At 33.3% G+C, this 20,099-nt stretch overlaps 1 protein-coding gene, 1 long non-coding RNA gene and 1 pseudogene across 2 annotated transcripts; all 3 read left to right on the plus strand.

The window, feature by feature from the left end:
* Positions 1-2,132: 2,132 nt before the first annotated feature.
* Positions 2,133-3,392, plus strand: LOC124824291 (endonuclease 2-like; annotated as a pseudogene).
* Positions 3,393-3,494: 102 nt separating this feature from the next.
* On the plus strand, positions 3,495-6,289 carry LOC148201539 (uncharacterized). Its single transcript, XR_015784993.1, has 4 exons — positions 3,495-3,619; positions 3,771-3,837; positions 3,963-4,049; positions 6,034-6,289. It is a non-coding gene; the product is annotated as an uncharacterized LOC148201539 (long non-coding RNA).
* A 4,054-nt stretch (positions 6,290-10,343) lies between these two features.
* Positions 10,344-20,086, plus strand: CSN6A (COP9 signalosome subunit 6A). The gene is made up of 9 exons (XM_047296754.2): positions 10,344-10,799; positions 11,293-11,381; positions 13,350-13,443; positions 16,302-16,363; positions 16,483-16,561; positions 17,106-17,198; positions 18,036-18,136; positions 18,881-18,936; positions 19,518-20,086. The coding sequence occupies exons 1-9, from the start codon at positions 10,493-10,495 to the stop codon at positions 19,597-19,599; spliced, it is 963 nt and encodes a 320-aa protein (XP_047152710.1). The 5' UTR covers positions 10,344-10,492; the 3' UTR covers positions 19,600-20,086.
* Positions 20,087-20,099: the final 13 nt, after the last annotated feature.

Consider the following 20,099-nt stretch of genomic DNA (forward strand, 5'->3'; position numbering starts at 1 on the left):
TTATGTGACAAGCTATATCACTCATTAAATTTTGGGTTTGATGAAAATAGACACAAATTTATAACTTTGATTGATTAATTTACTACTTTTTAACGTGGACTTTTCCTTAGCATCATTAAACATAAGAGAGTGATACATGGGAGGTGAAGACTACTTTTATGCAATTATTTTAGGTTATATCATTTACTTATGCATGGCTGAATAATCTCTATATAGAGGTTTGATGGAGTAGTTTTAATTATATGTTTCATTTTTGGTTAATGTGAAATTATTTCAAATGTTTATTATACTTTCATTAAGCAATTTCATACTTAGAAAAGGGATTGTTGGTAATCCCTCATTCCTCTAATTACATAATAGCACTACAAAAATAATGTATTATAGGGGAGGTTTATTTCCGGCGGTTTTGATAATCTCCGGTAATTTTCGGCGATTTCTTCCAAAACTGCCCAAAATTATTAAAAAAAATTCCTGCAACAGGTTTCTCTCTATTTCTTCTTCGTTATTTTCCATTTCCCTCCTCTTCACTCTGTCTTAACAGTTTATTGGAATTTTTTAGTTACTCTTATGCAAATCCATAACTCCTAATCTTGAAGGCAGTCCAAATGAAAATCGTGCTTATTTGGCTCTTAGATTTCGTCTCCTTTCTTACATTTCGCTCAATTCTCTCCCCTTTACAATAATCGATGAAGGTATTGTAAACTAGGAAGGCGCTATTTGCGTTCGTGGTGATATTGTGAAGGTGAGTTATTAAATCTCATTCTGTGTCATCCGAACCATTTCTACTGTGTTTTGAAGAGTGTTGTTTTTCTTCTTTGTATAAAGAGTCGCTCCTAGGGCTAGTTACCATCTATATGCTCATCTAGGTATTTTACTCCGTCATATGTGAAGTTTTTCAAAATTATAGAAAACCTTTTTGTCGAAGAATGAGAATGAATAATCAAGTGTAGTATACTGCGAGAGAGAGAGAGAGAAAATTATGATTGAGTTCTTTTCTCTTTTGGCTCTAATGTTTAGAAAGCTCCATAACCTCATTTGTATTCCTAGTTTTATGGACCGGCTGTGGCTTTCCCAAAATTCACCCTTACACGAAGCAAAACAGTACAAGAGGAGTGGTCTCCCTTTCACACGCAATCTGGCGCAACTCAACCTGCTGTAGGGGACGACGACAAGGGCGCGCAACGATGACCGAGGGCGACGGTCTGTGACTCGACGGCGAGCGGTTCAAAGGAAGGCCAATGCGGGGTAGTAGAAGAACAAGGGTGGAACCCTACTCCCCGAACCAGTGAGTTTTCTTCATTCTCGCACACTAAACCACTGTTTAAAAAATATTTCCTTTAATCTCGCCGTTGCAAAATCGTGAGTTCAACGATTTTAGCCCACCGAGTTTATATCAAAATCGAGTTTGGTTCTGAGTTGACTCGGAAGGTAGAACGTAAGTAGAGTTTGACCAGTTTAATTGAAGTTTGCTAATTTCTGAAATAGCTCATCTGAGTAGCAGCAATTTATTTTGCAGAGTAACATTCTAACTTTATTTTAGCTTATAGATGTTTTGTTAGTGTACTATAAAGATCAATCTTCAATTTCAACAAGGTTAGTATTATTGTCTATGAGATGAAATACAATGGATAGATACATTGTATGCCAAGTTTACTACTAATCTAAAAGCTACTAAAGATGACAACTAACAAAAACTGGGCAAATAACACATGCTGAACATTTTCTAGACCATACAAAGAAGGTAGTAACATTAGAAACTTTCTTTTGAAATTTGGGAAGGGTTATGAGTAAAGCAAGTAGATGAGACAGCTACTTTAACCTGTTATCTCCCTCCCATTCTTACTAAATGTATATGATTTTTTTGGCTGACTTGGAGTCATATGATTGAACAATGCAGCCTAAGCTTGTGGCAGTTTCCAATTTCATATCATTTGTCAATCCTAAGGTGCCTCTATATCCATGACTTGCTCAGGGGAAGTCTTGGGATGAAGTAAGTTTATCTTTTATATGATTTCTCCTATTATGGCTTTGCTTTCAATATCCTAACGCAACATGTATATATTTAATAGATTTTGAGCACAACACTCGAATAATGAATGATCTAATTAAAATTGGTAATTTGACATGATATTATGGAAATAGGGATTGATGTTAGTTTCTTTTCTTTCGCACTCTCGAAACACTATTACGACTACGAAGTGATTTCATAATTATTTGGCCAGACACTCGAAGTTTATTTGCACTGATCTTCTGCATTGCACTTTGCTGATACGCCAGACAACCATTGCAATTATCAATATGACAGTAAGTTCATTTCTCATCTTCGGCTCCTAATTTTATATCCATGTTTGTCCCCCTTAGGATTTTGGTGTTTATTTTCTGTGTTTGTGTTAAATAATCTAACACTATTATAGGATACATTATTTGTACAGTTCTGAAAAATCATCAATTGCTAATAGTGCAGAATCTCATAAATCAGATTCGCTTTTGGGATTATGAAATTTATAGATTAGAAATCTGGTGATGGGGTGATGGGGTGATGGGGTGATGTGGGATAGTTTTGATCAGTTGTCTGAAAATTCAGGGGATTGCAAGGATCAGGATGGTGAGAAGGGAAGATTTGTTGTGGGAGCGATTAAGAATTACACAGACCAGCTCCTGGACTATGGAAAAGACACTCAATGTAAACCATTGCTATGAGCTTACAACCTCTATTTTTTTCCCAATTTTTTTATTTATATCTTATTCTCTCACTGACCAAATTCTTATTGAATTGGTGAAATCATAATATCAGATAACCTCACACAAGCTCTTCTATTCCTCTCTCATTTTATGGAAGATGTACATCAGGTGAGCATGATAAAGCACGAAAATCACCATATACTAAGCTAGCATCTGACTTCCAATTTAGTTATTGTAATGGTTCTTTTGCATGGTGAATCTGCAACCTCTACATGTGGGATTTACCTCTGACAAAGGAGGCAATTTAATTAACATTCACTGGTATAGAAGGAAGCAAAATCTTCACCATATAAGTCTAATTCTCAGGTTCATTCACTACTACTGTATGATCTATTTCACCATCTACTCTACTCACCAATTTTTTGCTACACAGGTTTGGGATCTCAACATAATTGAAACAGTCGAAGAAAGATTCTATGACTTAGACATAAATAGCTTCACCAAAGCCATTCAAGAGAATATAACTATATTTTATCCCAATGTATGATACTTCTTATCAAAGATTGATGCATACTCCAAATTCTCTTAAACAGAAAACATGGTCTGATCAAGTACGCGGATGGGAAACCTGCAATTCTAAGGAAACTACTTGCCCAGATATGTATGCCTTTAGATCTATCCCAAAGCTAATTTATTTTCTCACTCGATAATGTATATATACATTTCATTCTAATCTTCACTACACTTTTTCATAATTTTTAATCAAATTATATACTTACTAATTCTTTATAATTTTTATGTGTAAGATCTGTCAGAACCATTAAAACCCACTAATAAACCCCATTTGAGTGGACGCCAAGTGTAAGCGAACGGAGCGTCTGAAGTTCAGGAAGTGGAAGACAGGTGTGTGATGCAGATTGGACGTTCGGTTTTGACGGTAGGAGTAAAACTGAAACTTTCAAATTTTCGTGCCACTTCTCTGCATGCACCATCCCTCTTCAACCTTCTGAAATCTCCTCCTTCTCTCTAGATTTCTTCATCTTCTCTCTAAGGAATTCTCACCTTTTCTTCCTCCGATCACCATTCAGGCACCGCTTCTACTCTTCCGGTGTCAAGAGCTTTCGATCGAACCGATCGGTTTGTGAAACTGAGCTGGTAAGTTCTTCTCATCACTTAGCCGTGCGGTTTTTTGGACATGCAAACCAAGTTCTGGTTTCATGTGTTGATCACATCGTCTAAAATTAGTAGTTCTGATTGTGTTTTGGTTTTACATGGTTTAGTTTTGGAGAATTGTTGAGCGTTGAGGGTAGAAGGATTTGTAGAGGTGAATCAGTAATCCCACCTGAAAACGTTCGGTCATGTTGGAGGTAAGGGAAGCTTATATAATTTGATTTTATTTCTCGTTTTTGAATGCTGGCATGCTCGTTTGATTGATGAATTAATATGAAATATGATTGTTGCTATGTTTTGACTGTATGAAGTAAGAAAATTTACTATGTTATGGATGTATGAAATTATGAAGATAGATGTTGAGAAATGAATTGAGATAAATAATTATAAGTATGAATTCCATATGAAAATGTATGTTTGTCACTGAATGGTTATTGACCGTTCGGTTTTTCTTGTGGACTCGGTTGGAACTGGATTCTTTCATTTGGATGGAATTGTAGTTGAGAACCGAGCGTCTTCGTTAGTATTATTTATATATAAGCGTTCAACCAAGGATATTCGTTCCTTGGTATTATGTTATAAATTTAAGTATATTAATATGAAATTGTATAATTAGTTCGTTCTTGAACGTTAGTTAAATGATATCTTATATTTATCAAGCCTTTATTCTATAAATTAAGTTGTGCTCGGTCTTACACCAAGCGCTCGTACGATTTATTGCTAGGTCTTTCACCAAGCGCTCGTACGATTTAGTGCTAGGTCTTACACCAAGCGCTCGTTCTCTTCTCCGTAATCTATCTTGATAATAACAGCGTTCGTCCAAATTCAATAGTGTTCACTCTCTACCGTGCTCGGTCTTCGACTGGGCATTCTGTTTTTCTTGATGATAAATTCATAAATAATCTAAGTATTTATAGCGTTCGGTTTCTTCCTATGATTCTTTTAAGTACTATCTTTTGAATGTCTTGCAGTGTTAGTATCCATTGATTGCGGCCTAGAGTCTTAGTACTCGGCCTAGGCTTTACGGTGTTCGGTCTAAATGTTCATGAGTCAGTTCATTAAATTTTCCTCTAAACGAGAAATGAAAGAAGAGGGAGTGAGCGGATGGAATGAAGGGAGAAACTAGGGTTCAGGTGAAATGAAGGGAGAAATTGTCAGAAGATTTTTAGAGGAAAATTAACTTTTAGAAAAATAATGGCTTTAGGCAGGGATGAGTTTTAGATCTGGAGGGAATAAAATTTTAAAATTGCTAAAATGAAACTTAGTCTAAAATTTTTAGAGGGAAAAATGTAAAAGAATTAGAAGATGATGAATAAAAATATATTTTTATTTGAAGAGGTTATAAACCTCTCTTGAAAGGAATTAAAACCCCCACAAATATTGTCAGTTAGATAATTTAAATTAAACATCTTAAAGTATGTTAATTTGAGGGGGTTTTTTATAACCTCCCCAAAATAACCCCCTCTAAATAAGGTTTTTTTTGTAGTGATAACACTCTTGTAATCGGTCTCTTCCCAACCACGATAGTAACTCCCTCTCTCGGTTTTGATCTGTTCTGGAACTGGAAACCTCTCGGTCTCAGTCCAAGTGTTCGGTCTCGTTAGGGGTTGAAGATTTAGGTTATGTATTTTGTATCCTAAGGGATCTTTGTTCAAATTGAAGTTTGAAAATGAAATATGATGGAATATGATGTAGATGAAATGAGTATGATTATGACGAGTATTCCGGGGAGGAATATCTCATGAATGGATATTGGAATTTGGTAAAGTATGAATGTGGGCATGCTAAGCTGGCGGTTCATCCTGATATTCTGTGATTACTCGTTCTCACGTAGAGAAGGGTAAGTCATGTGTGGGAATGACAGGAGGTCCTAGTCCTTATGGTTAATTTGGACAGATAGGATTAACCTCGGGTGGTAGTTGTTGAGGGTATCCCAGTTACTACATCACCCGGGTGCACGAACGTCGTAGCTACGCAGAATTCATACAGTCCAGACAGTCAGAGTCTAGTATTAGGCTTTGCATGAAAGAGTTAATGAATTATCTTGTTTGGTTGATTGTGTGAAATATATGATGATACATGAATTGAATTACATAAGCTTACCCTATGTTTCCTGTCTTGTCTGTTTTGTACATTCGGTTGTCTTTCTATTGCAATGATCGTCCATGTGGATGTGAGCAGAAGGAGACGAGCTGCTGGAAGAAGCGCTGGAAGAAGAAAATTTAGTCAAGGTAGAAGTTAAGACCGAACAGTAGAACCGTTCGGTCAGTATTTTAGTATAGTTGTAAAATGATCGTTCGATCATCTTTTCCTTTTCTTTTGTAGGATCGTTCGGTATAGGTCTTTTGTAAACCGTTCGGTCAGGATTGCATTTTTTTACAGTTTTAACTTTCTTGTCATTATGTAAAGTCGTTCGACCATAAGTGTACGTTATCTATTTTTTGAAGACTGATCTGTAGTATTATTAAAATGTGATTATTCTATTATATAGTTTTATACTATGTTTTTGGGATGTTACAAGATCTCTAGGACTCTGGGGATATTGGTATTCAAAAAGGGCAAATTTGTACAATTGGGCATTGACACATGCAATATAATTAAACAAACTAAGAAGTATCAGCATAAATCTAAGCAGGGAAGAACAACAGCATCTGATGTCACAATTGGAACTACCTCTAAAGATGGTCAGATCTGGTATCTCTCCCTAGACAAAGATACAGGTACTAAATGCATGACCTTGAAATATGCACTTTGTTCAACCTGCATTGTATACTACGATTTGATGAGAAGAATTCGAACTGTTAGCATCAAATGTGCAAATTTTTCTTTTTCGATTTGTTATCCAACTCATAGCTTATGCAAGGTATATCAACGCAAAAACCAGTCTATTTGAAACTCATGGCCAAGTAATAGTTTTAGATTTGAAAATGCTTTATGAATATTTATATTTGTTAGTGGTTGCTATAATAAGATGGAATGTTGATGTTGCTGTGATTGTGTATATTTCATTTTGTGGTCATTTTTATATTTGGGGTGTAAATGATCTAAACTGCATCTGAATAAATTGTTAAACTATTTATATTATGTTTAGTGTATCCCTAACTTTCTTTTATTTCTGTATAGTTTCCATGTTTATAGTTCCTTTTCTCAATATTTTTATCATGTTTTTCAGACATAATTATTACAGCACATCATGATTTGGAACACTGTCGTTGTTATTGTTTGGTTGTAAATTGACTTAGGAGATGCTTTTTATCCTTACTTTTGCTTAATTAAATCATTGAAGCTTCTAATGTCTAAGATCCTGATTCGGATTAACTTTTAGCTTATAATTGGAAATTTCCATTGAGGTTTCATATATTCTATCTGATCTTTGGCTACTGAATTTTCAAGCTTTGTCAAAATCCTTTGCAAGCCGATCACTATCCCCAAGTGAAAAAAATAACCAAACCCTTTCTCCTTGACAAGCTTTCTCAATCTAGATGTTAATGTAAACTGAGTGGCCTTTGGTAAACAAACTCCAATAGTATCTTTTAGTGTTTTGCATTTGTCTTTTTTCTCCTTCATGTGCGCTAATTGTCTTTATCCAAGTAAAAGTAACCTACAAGTTGACATTCAGAGAAATTAATAACCCAGACAACATTGAAGTTGGTGCTAAACCTCATGAGGTGAAGGAAAAATTACCAGTCAAAAGATCAAAGGAAAGTGCTAGTGGCGGTAGTTTGAATATGTGGATTTCACAAAACTCCACAAATACTGGCGGTTTTTACAAAACTGCCAGAAAAAATTTGTCGACGGTACTTTTCCCAACGATATTTCCAACCGCGGAAAATACATTTTCTAGAGGTTAAAACCGTCGAAAATGTAAAAAGAAAAACCCTTGGTAAAATTCTAGATTTTTGTAGTGTAGATAGAAGATTTAGAGTTTAATGAGTATGAATACTTACTATATGATATAAAAATAACAACTTAATTAATTAACCAAAGGTCAGTTAATTTGGAGCAAAAGTACAAATTTTGTATATACATTGATGTTAATATATTAAAAAATTAATATATTTAAAATACTGACTTAAGTATAGATAAGTATTGAATGTGATATAGGCTCTCATAAATCTTAATATCATCAAATTGACAATTTCACTATATTTTTAATATTATAAGTAATTATTAATATACTTGTCCAACGTAATCATTTTCAGTAATAGACTAATTTTTTATTAATTTATATTGATGTTATTTACTTAATTATGTTTGTAAATTTTTGTTTAATTTATATTCATAATTTATATTAATTTGTATTTATCTATTTAATTAATTTATTTTTATTTAATTTATTTATGATTATGTTACCACCTTTTATTATTAATTTATATTTATTTTATTTTATTTATTTTTACACTAATATTATATTCTATTATTTATTTTTCTTCTAATTATATATTGTCTTCTTTATTAGTTTAAGTTTTTTATTATTTAATTTACTTTGACTATTATAGCGGTCCTTTTTATTCTTTAATGTCCTTATTATTTAGCTATTTATTAATATCGTACTATTTTTTTAATCCACTTATATTTTTTTATTTAATTTGTCTGTAGCCATATCCCAATTCCAACTAATTATTTATTTAAAACTTTTTCTTTAATTCTTGTGTTATTTTGTGGCTGTGAAAGATGATTTAAATATTATTCTTTTAATTTAAAAAATTTATATCAAATAATAATAACAATACTAAAATAAGGATAAATAAATCTTTAATCAAACACATTTGCAAAAGTTATCAATATATTACTTTATATATATTTTTTAAATATGATATTATATTTGCTTGCAACTAAATTAAAATATTAAAAGTATGAGTGTTTTTTATGACAAGATTGTTAACGTGACAGACGCAGGGTATGCGAGATGAAAGTGGTGCAGAGAATGAGAGAGAGCAGAGAGCAAAGAATAGAATGAAAATATAAATTGTATTATTCAGTCTTGTTAAAGTAAAAGGTAGTAAAAGAGTATATAAGCGGTGCATGGAGCGCATAATGACTGACACTCGTCAGTTAAAGTAGTTGCTTTTAGCTTACAACATTACGTCCCCCTAAACTAAACTACTGAGAGACTTAACATTCAACATTTCTCTAAGTTTCTCGAATCTAGTTTGCCTAAGGGCCTTTGTAAAGATATCAGCAGTTTGTGCTTCAGTTTGCTTCAGCTTTTTTCTAATTAAATGTGGCTCTCTCATCCATGATAACATCTCTGCTTATCACAATTTGTCTATTCTTCGGACTGTATAACCTGATGCACCCGTAGAATGATATCCTATGAAGATAAAAGTCTTGCTTCTATCATCTAACTTCTTCCTCTTCGCGTCTGGGATGTGCCTATAACATACTGAGCCAAAAATTTTAAGATGTTTAACAGTTGGTTTAATACTTGACCAGGCCTACTTTATAATTTAGACTCATGAAATAATACATCACATACAAATAAGAAACTCACTCTAACTCTTTCTCTTCTTTTCTTTTTTCTTCCAATTTAAAACTCAACCTTTAAAACTTTCTCCCTTCCTGTCACCGTTTCTATTAAAATTTTCTTTGTAAACCTATTCGCCATAATTATAAACCTAATATATATATATATATATATTATAAGATATTATTCTTCACTGTTATATATTATTAATATATTAGTATATAATAATAATATATGAAAGGAAAATACATCATTTTATCATATATTATTATTATATACTAATATACTAATAATATATAACAGTGAAGAATAATATCTTATAATATATATATATATATATATATATATATATATATATATATATATATATATAAATAAAAGAATATGGTAAGATATTTTTAATTTGTAACAATACAACAATATTTAATATCACTAATAATATCTAATAATATTTTTTTAATTAACTAATTATTTACCAAATTTTATTATTTTTAAATAAAATAATTTTTAAAATCCTAACTAATAAACACTTTCATCTTTTATTTAAAATATTTAATTATATTTATATATTTTTCTAATTATGAAAATTCATAGGATCAAGCACACTTTTAGTTTCCATCATTAATTATAATAGTTTAAAATTAAAAATGAGAAATATTAATTAATTTAAAAATAAATTAAAATAATTAGATTTTATGTATTTAATTTTAGAATTGTTATAATATCAAGGGTAAATTGGAAACATTATTAAATTTTCTGCAAGTGGTTGTAATGGGAATTTGATTTTAGAAATATTTTAATTTTACAAATTAATTGGATGTAAAAAATAGAAATGTTCTACACTAAATCAACATCAATTAACACATTAACATATTAACTTAAGAGAAAATAGTGTGAATTTTCTATGAAAATTAATTACAAATTAGATTTTAAAAGTTGCTCTCTTTATTTTATATAACATGATAAAATTATCTGTATAAAGTCAGAAGTTAAAGTTTCTTAAAAAGTGGACCAATTTTGTATTAATAGTCGTTTTGGTTCACCAGAAGTTCTACACAAAAGAAGACACAGAAGCAGAGAAAGAAGAAGAGTGTTCCTGAAACGTTTCTCTTTCTTTTCACGCTCAAATTTTGAAGCCCAGCTGTAAACCCTAAACCCCCAAATTCGTTGGTCATGGCTTCGTCTTCGAGTAGCGGATTGACGTTCAAGCTGCATCCTCTAGTAATAGTAAACATCTCCGACCATTACACGAGGGTCAAGTCTCAGATGAACCCAACCCTTGCACCATCGCACGGTAACAACGCCGCCGCACCCAACGGTGGCGACGGCGTCGTTTCGACTCTCCCTCCCCGGGTCTATGGATGTGTCATAGGAGTGCAGAAGGGCCGCACCGTGGAGATCTTCAACAGCTTCGAACTCCTCTATGATCCTTCCACTCATTCCCTCGATCGCACCTTCCTCGAGAAGAAGCAAGAACTCTGTTTAGTATTCCTTTCTCTCTCTCTCTCTCTGGCTCTCTCCCTTTCAAATTTTTTAATTTTATGAAGTTTAGTTCAGTCTTTTTTTTTTTTTTATGGTTCGCGTGTCAACATTTTTGATTCTGTTATGATCGCAATTGTGGTGGCACTTTTTCCCCAATTTTATTGTACATTATCTTAATGAAATCATGAGCGCAGTTTAAAACCTTTAACGACCTTGACCTAACATTGGCGTTGTGTGGCTTACAATTTTGGCGTGGCGTTAATTTCTCAGCTTCGTTTTTTACAATGAGCTGGGTCTATTTGGAACAACTTCTCCGTAAGCCCTGACTGGACAAGAAAATAAGAAGGCAAAATGAAACGAGCTTCTGCAAGTTAAAATTAGCTAATTTGTGGAAACTTGCTTAGATACGAAGAAGTTTATCCTAATGGATCTCATAATTTTTTTTTGTCTCAAATTTGTGATCTATTTATTTGATGATTTTTTTTTTCCAGATAAGAAGGTGTTCCCACACTTCTACATACTGGGATGGTATTCGACTGGAAGTGATGCGGAGGAATCAGACATGCATATTCACAAAGCTGTAAGTTTGTTTTATTTCAATTGGTCTCAATTTGAGTGTTCCTGTGGTTGATAGGTTGGTTTGGGTTCACGAGGACATTTTAGTTGTTTTGACAGTGTTTTATTAAGATAGTAGAATTTAAAGCTAATCCTACAAAACCAGTTCTGTGAGATTAGATTTACTCTCACTTATATGCTCTGAATTGGTCTTATCTTTAGATGAAATGAAATTTCCAATAAAATCCCTCACACTGAGGCAATCGAGTGTAAAAATCAATTGAGGCCCTATAGTAGGTGGCATGATAAGTCCAACAAACTTGATCTTAGACTTATAACTTTGATATCATATTAATGGCTATGGTACCATATTATTAAGCCAGTTTATTCTTAACTCAACTTTATAAAATTGACTTTGTAATATAAGATTTGTCTTCAATTATATATTGTAAATCAGTTTTATATCTATCCAAAGTGGGATTAACATGTTTCGGAGAAGTTCAATGCCCAAGGAAGAGGAATATATGCTTCTTGAAGATGATTTTATTTGATATATGTTTTGAATTAGGTTATGATAAATTGAAATCTAGTTAGAGAAAAATGCTAGCTTATGATTTGGCTTAGGGTGAAGCAAATAGATGTTTATTCTGGTTAAAAGGATTCTCACTAAATGTAGGTCTTTTGCAACCCCTTTCTCCTTCCCCCGTCATTGAGGAACTCAACCGATTGACCTGCTCTGATACTAATTTGAGATTAATAAGAGAGAAAATATAAAATTGGAGGGCTTGAAAGACCTCTCTTATGATCTATGTACAATGATAGAAAACTTATACAACGAGAAAATGAAAGGTCAAAAAATTGCATTAGGAGCCTAGGTACAACTCATAGGTACATAAGGTAGTAATTCCTAACACAACTAATTTCTACCCATATTTAATACTTATTCCAACACTAGCTACTAGCTTTTGCAAGTTTTAAAGTTGTGCGATCACAATTCTTTTGTATTGAGCTATAAAACCAAAAAAAGTAATTTTAAACATTGTAACTTGTCACAATTTAGAACACTCAGAATAGCCTCTATGAAAGTGTGTAACTGTCTCACTGGGGTTTGTCTTCTTCCTTGATTTTTTTGGCATGGAAAAGTCATCATTAAAGAGTTCACTTCCACTCTTGTCACAAACGACTCAGTTAAATTTTTTTGTTGCACATCTTTACTGCACACCAACTTCTTGATGCAAGCATACAACTCTTTTGTAACCTCCTTGCCATATTCCATTTTTGGGTTGGGATAATAGAACTGAGTTCAAAAAGTGATAAACCATATGCCAGGGGCGATAAAGTTGACATGCCTATCTATTATCAATGATTGTAAATACATCTTTGTATTTATTTTCGTTGTTATTGAAAAACTGCATTATTGTTTCCTTGACCTTCTCCATTGCTTAATGTATATAGCCTATAACTACTTTTCTTTCTCCATCCACAAAACAAAAGTACATGGACAAAAGGAGCCATGACCTTGAGAGTAAAAGGCATATGATTCCAAAATGAAGGCATAAGAAAAATTTTGTAGCTTCCCACCCCATAGCTTCCTTAGACAGCGGGTTTCATCCATCTAAAGTTAAAACATCTTTCTCAAATTATTTTTACAATTGCAACTTTCACTATTTTTTCCTTCTATGTTTCCCAGTGTCATTGTCATGCTCTATGGGCTTTTATAAGACCTTACTGCACTATTATTACAAAGTGTCATCACTATGCTGAACATGAATGTACTTTCCTTTAATGCTATATTGTTAATGCTATATTGTACCTTCTATTTTGTACATGTTAATGATGACATATGTCTGGTTTCGATTGTTATTTACAATAATTTAAATTTTTGTGCCTGTTTATTGGAAATTCTCTTCCCGTCAGTCATTATTCAGATAATGAATACATTGAAATTCAAGTTGCTGTAGTTTCTGATTATTCTGAACCTCTGCTGGAACAGCTGATGGATATCAATGAAAGCCCAGTTTATGTTCTTCTCAATCCTTCTATCAATCACTCTCAGAAGGATCTCCCAGTCAGTATTTATGAAAGTGGTACATAATCTCTACCATTTTGTTGCTTACTATGTCATTTTTTCAACCACAGTTGCAAAATTGAAAAAGCAAAAATTAACTAGGAAAGATTTTTAGTTACTTGTACTGTATTTCCATTCTTTTATTTCTTACAATGATTCTTTTAATATGAGAATAAATTTTATTGGGGAAAGAAAAGAAGTACAAAAGTTTGGAGGATAAAAAATCCTCAACAAAGATAACACAAAAGTAAAAAGCAGAGCCAGTGAAGTATGTTTAACACAGACCGTGTGACGAACAGTGAACACCAAAGCATTCTAATTCAGAGGTGAGAATTACTTTTGATGATTGAGGCATTGCTTTCGAACTGCAAAAGCCATAGAATCTCTCATATGACACATTGCCACAAGATTTTACTTCCTAAATCTTGAAAACAAACTTGTGAAACTAATCCAGTGAACTAGGACTAATTGACCTGCTGCTGCGGAACATGATGTCATTTTTTTTAAAGGAATTGCACAGGTGTGCAATTTAGCCATGTGTGAGGAAGTGTCAGACATGGATGATTCATGACAAATCTTGGGAGATTGATCTATTTGAGGCTGTGTAACCTACTACATGAGTATTTTTGTATTGTTTAAAGCTGTTCAAACAGTAGTTGAGCTAAGTAGTAGTATTATGAATTTCAAATTTCCTTTTCCAAAGAAAATCTTCCCCGCATGGGATAATGTATGGGAAACTGAAAATAAGATTTGCAAGGAGAAACAACAGATAAAGGTTTCAGTTTCTCATCAATATTAGAAGAAAAAGGAGCAACATCAAATGATATAGTGCTTTCAGATGAGTTTTGAAAGGGGGCTAATTTGAAGAAATTTACTCCACCAAACAACATAATTAGGGGTTTCAGCTTTAGATTCACTGCCACAGCTGCTAGTGGCTGCGAACTCCTGCGGTGACAACTGACGTCATGCCTGCTATGCTGAAATGCAATGTGATAGTTTCCTTGGAGCAGAGAACATCTACTTTACTCTGGTTCTACAGTGCCGCAGTTATTCAGTGCAGTTACCATTTTTCGTATTATCATAGACAGGAAAATAATTCTACAATCTCCCATTAGAAACACCCTTAACAATATTGAAATATCCTTGAACAAAGCCACTGTTTAATCATCAGAATCAGGAACTTTACCTTCAGTCCTTAGCCAAGTGCCAACAGCTTTCGTACTTACTCTTCAATGAAGAGAGTCGTCATAAGTTCTCTCCAACCAAACAACATTGTCATCTGAAATGGGAATCAATCCAAGCTTACCACTAAAGTTCTACAATAATTCTCTTTTGATTAAGGTTCGAGTTGAGGGTGGTGAATTCATTTGCAACACCTCCAATATCACTAACTAATATCCCCTTGAATTGTTTGATCAAACACTTGTTCTTCCATTTGCCATCATGAGAGTTTTGTATTTTCATGCCTGCCTAGAAACCTATTAATCCTTGTTTGGGTATAGAATTGTTATCTTTGCTTGCACAAATGAGTATGTTATTGCTGATAACTATTCTAAAGTAATATTTTGGCGTATACTTTTGGTGGTTTGGTGAATTTATTTACTCTATGTGAACTTTCAATTTCATAAATAGGATTACTGGAATAAAATTGCCCACAACTCTTAATGTGCCTATGCTGTGCTTTGCTTTCCTCATATCTTTATCTAGCTGGTCCTTAAGTAAAAGGTGAGGGTTGTATTAGGTAGTCTACAAACAACTAAAAACATTGTTGAATATATTTGTAGGGATCAATTAGCTAATAGTGCTAATGGTAGGTTATTATGCCGAAGAAACATCCATATTATGACTTGTGCACATTGTCATTGAAACCTAGGTGTGGTGAAAAATATGCAAGGGTCCTTCTTTTTCATGAGAAAGTGTGGGCAATGGAGTTACTTGATGTGAGGAGGATTTGTTTTGGACTGTGCAATTTTAATTTAGTTACACTTGTGGGTATGTCAATGGAAACCGTAGCTACTATGATTAAGAGGATAAATACTTTATTCACAAGAAATCAAGGGGATAGGAGAAAACTCAAAGGAACTAAATACTCCTGGATTTATTTGGGGTACACTGGAAAAATTAGATCAAGAAATTGGGGGTGGGTATAATTGTAGAAAAGTATTTGAGGAATTACTTTTTGGATATGAAAAAGTTAGGAGATTGGATCATTGTTCTAAAAGCTTGTAGAGGAAGGGGGGACCTTTCATATGATGAGTACTGCTATACAACCCAGGTATGACTAGAAGAGCATGGTAAAATAAAATTTTGGAGGATTTAAATACTGTAATTCAGGGAATACCATCAGGAGAATTAGTTTTACCTAGGTGAGGGTCTAAATTATCATGTAGGGAACACACCTTGTCCCTAATAGAGTTTACGAGGGGTAATGACCTAGTAGAAGCAAATGTAGAAATGTAAATCTATCCTAGATTTTTTATTAGCTATCTTTACAGTAGCTTACACTTCATCTGGAAAGAGGAAAGAGAATTTTTATCATCTACTAAGTTGGGTATCGTGCTCTCAAATTTTAAATTTTCAGAATCAAAGAAAAAACTTTGTTTGCATTATAATATCATACCTGGGGAGATGATGACTACCCAACACAGAGCCTTGGTCATGGAGTAAGAGTTGTGAAGAAATTCTTTTGTAGGCTAATTTGGCAATTTTTTTCTCCTTTTTTTCATTTGAACTTTTCTGCTTTATATTCTTTCTAATGAAGGACTATGTTTTTATTTTATTGGTATATATTTGGTCGATTCTTTGTTGTCATATTGCCTGCTGGTTATTGTACTAAGGAAATTGTCTGCTGGTGCTTGTAATTACAATTTGCTACAGAACTGCATGTCATAGATGGGATTCCACAACTTATCTTTGTTCTCTCAAGCTATACTATTGAGGTTGGTTTTATGACTTCTGTTATACCCTTTTTCACATTTTAAATCGCTATTCCTCAACTAATTGATTGACTTGGATTTCCTTCTCTCTCTCTCTCTCTCTCTCTCTTGCTTTGTTGAAGACTGTTGAAGCAGAACGGATATCAGTTGATCATGTTGCTCATCTTAAGCCATCTGATGGTGGTTCAGCGGCTACACAGCGTGAGTGTTTTTTCTATACTTTTATTTGCATCATGGTCTTATCTTTCATTATTCAGCCATTGGAGTAGGGAAAATATTTGATTTATTCTTACTGCTAGGTAAGTATACTTATGTTATTATATTCTTGTATAGAAGTTTTACATTGCTTGTCACAAGTGTGGATGAAGTTGATAGTCAACATGATATCTGTTTAATATATTACAATCTTGTTCAACTAAGATCAGGGAGGGTCTGAGTAAGTAAATGATAAGTGCCCAAGCACTTGGGGAACCCACCCTCAAAAGCTAACCAAACACTTAAATACTCCCAACCGAGCATCCCATACTACAAAATGTGGGACTTGGACACCCCATAATTCCCATGTTCCTATCAATAGAGCACTTAAATTGGGACGATCTTCACATTAAAACAAGTGGTTGAAGATCAAGGTTTCCTGAATTTTGGTCTTTGTGGAAGTCAATGTTGTTGGTTATCTGACTCCACCTAGGGATAAGCTTTGGATTTTTTAGTTTTTATCTAACGCTGTCATACTTTCTTATCGCAGTGGCTGCTCACCTTACTGGTATACACAGTGCCATCAAAATGCTTCATAGCAGAATAAAGGTGCTACACCACTATCTTCTTGCAATGCAAAAAGGTACGAGGGTATCCTCTCTACAAAAGTAAGCATTTGAAAATAAGATATTCTTTGCTATTAGAAAATTTTCAAGTCTAATAAATAGAATTATTCTTTCGATCTTTCAACTTTGTATGCTTTTCAAGTTGCCACATCTTTATTATAGTGTTTAATAAGTAAATAAAAGTGAGAAATTATATAGAGAATAATAATTGAATATTTGGCTTAGTTTCAAAGTGTATATTTCTCTATTGTTGCAAAGAGGGTGACATGCAAATAAAATCTTCTACATATATTATAAGTTGAATTATCTTGATAAGTTAGAGACAAGATTCTGTTTGAATTTATAACAGATGTATGATTAGGATTAAGGGGAATCACGGTAGCAGGGGAATTTTCTAGTTATCACTGCCATATATATCTTATTGCACATCTTCCTATTTTAGAAAATTAGATCCTCAGTTACAAATTATAATAGACTAAATTTTAGGATGGATTAACGAATCATAAGCACTCATGGATTTGCTGAAGTTTTGAAATAAACTCTTTTATTAAGTATCTTTTTGTCGAGTTTCTTTCTCAAAATCTTCTTAAATTGTGAGAAATGTTAAAACATTTAGTTTTTAGTGAAAACAACCAATTATCTTTAAGGTTTTCAGAAATGGTTTGTCAAAGTAAGAAATCAAGTTTTAGCTGCATGGCATGGTTTTAAGTATTTATATTCGTATTCACAAATCACTGTTATATTAAATGTAAATGTGAGCAATATTTCCATTTCCTGCTTCAACTATAAATCATACATGTTCATATATTGATATTCCAATAGATGTGATCATTAATCTTACTGTTTAAAAGCAGGTGATGTTCCTTGTGAAAATTCACTATTAAGACAAGTGTCAAGTCTCCTGAGAAGATTGCCTGCTATTGAATCCGAGAAATTTCAAGATGATTTCTTAATGGTTTGTTCATGCTGAATTTTGGACTTGATGGCATGCTTGTTGGTGTGTTAAAATTAGCCTTTGCGTGTAATGAGCAATCTTATTATGCTTGAGTATTCTTACTTGGAATCATTTGAGAAACCGTCATGAACTGTGATGGGCACCCTTCTTTAAGCTAGAGAGTGGGCTTATGGGTTCCTAAATCCTAATGACAGAATAGATATAACAAGTGAAAGCTATGTCGGTGCTGGTCTTTGTAATAAGTACCCTACGTTAGCAGCATGGTTAGTATACAGAGGACATAAATATGCTTCACCCATCAATCACATGCATAGTATTCCCCCTTACAAGTTGGATCATAGATGCTACTTATGCCTAAATTTTTGTCGAAGTAATTATAATTTATACCTACTTGGTAAGATGTTTCTCTAGTTCTACCGTGGTGGGTGGATACATGTGCTTGCCGAATCTTTTCCCCAAATTTTGTCATTTTGCTTCTGTTGGTTAATTCACGAGTGGGCTTAACGGTAATGTGATTAAAACTTCCTAGGTAGAGATCCATAAACCCAATCTCTCCAAGAAATCCACCATTCATATGCATCATTCCTTGTTTGGTTAAATAATGATATCTAGAGTTGGTTGTCATGAAGATTTCATATTTCTGCAATACGAGGGCTTAGCTCTGTTGTGAACTAAATATTGCAGTTGGAGTATAAATGCTTATGTAATCTTTTCTTTTGCTTACAATATTTTCCCCCCTTGTAGGAGTACAATGATACCTTATTGATTAGTTACCTGGCAATGCTTACCAACTGCTCAAGGTATGACCTGTACTTTGTCTATTTTCTTTTTCAGGTTTTGTAATTTTAATTTTCCTCCTCTTTAATAACAAGAAAAAACTCCAAGTGTTTGTTTTAGCCAAACTTCCTTGAAAATCAGTGAGGTAGGACAATTTTTTGTAGTTATCCAATGAAGCAATGGGGTTAGAAACACCATTACCAATTTGATAAGTTTTGCTTCCATTTTACTCTGCCTGCCATTCCTATACCTGTACATCCTATGGGAGGAAGTTTTAGTCATTTTAGTTGGGTCTTTAGTTTTTATATATATAAATGGATTCTACTATGACATTATGATCGATCTTTTATTGTAGAATCATGAAGCTCAATCTGTCATGAATCCTCCCTTTTAGTCTAACAATATCAATACTTTATTCGCATTTTGCTTTACAAAAATGTTCTCTGGTGGTTGGGACTCCATCGGTTTGTCATATTATCCCAATGTATTCCAATATGTATAAATATATATTTTCGAGAAAAGAAATGTGAAAACTTTCAGTTCTAAAGTCTGTGACCTTGAATGCACATAGTATTAACAAATTTTCATTTTTATCTTCGTGTAGTGGAATGAATGAGCTGGTGGACAAATTTAATACCGCTTATGATAGGCATACCAGAAGGGGTGGACGAACTGCTTTTATGTGAGAGCTACTTGGTTGCTTATTTCTGGTGGACATCCTCAGAGCACTTTTCCAACTTTGTAGGCTTAGATTTTTTTTTTTGTTTTTTCACCTCTTTTTGCTGGTTAGGCACTTGTTATTGAAGCTTAGTATTGCTTACATTTTAGAGAATAGGTAGTAAAGAAAAAAAAAGAAAATGGAAAGTTACCATATGATTGCCCCCTTCAACTAAAATGGAAAAAAAGGTATTTGTTTTAGCATTTTTCTATAAAAGGTTTGCGATGTTGAGGGGACGAAGAGTTGAAGGACAAGACCTGAATTTTCATTTTGTGATTCTTTGTTGAGTCACCAACCTTCATTTTCGTGCTGAGACCAAATTCTTTCGGAGGAAGAATTACAGTCACATTAATGAGTCAATCTGTAGTTATTTTTGTTAAACAATTATAATCATTTTTACACTTATAAATTGTCAAGTGTTTGTCATGGGAATTTCCTGACATTGGTTTTATAAATTCGTAGTAATAA

The sequence above is a fragment of the Vigna umbellata genome, chromosome 3, assembly GCF_029865625.1.
Source record: "Vigna umbellata cultivar VRB3 chromosome 3, Vumbellata_1.0, whole genome shotgun sequence".
NCBI lineage: Eukaryota > Viridiplantae > Streptophyta > Magnoliopsida > Fabales > Fabaceae > Vigna > Vigna umbellata.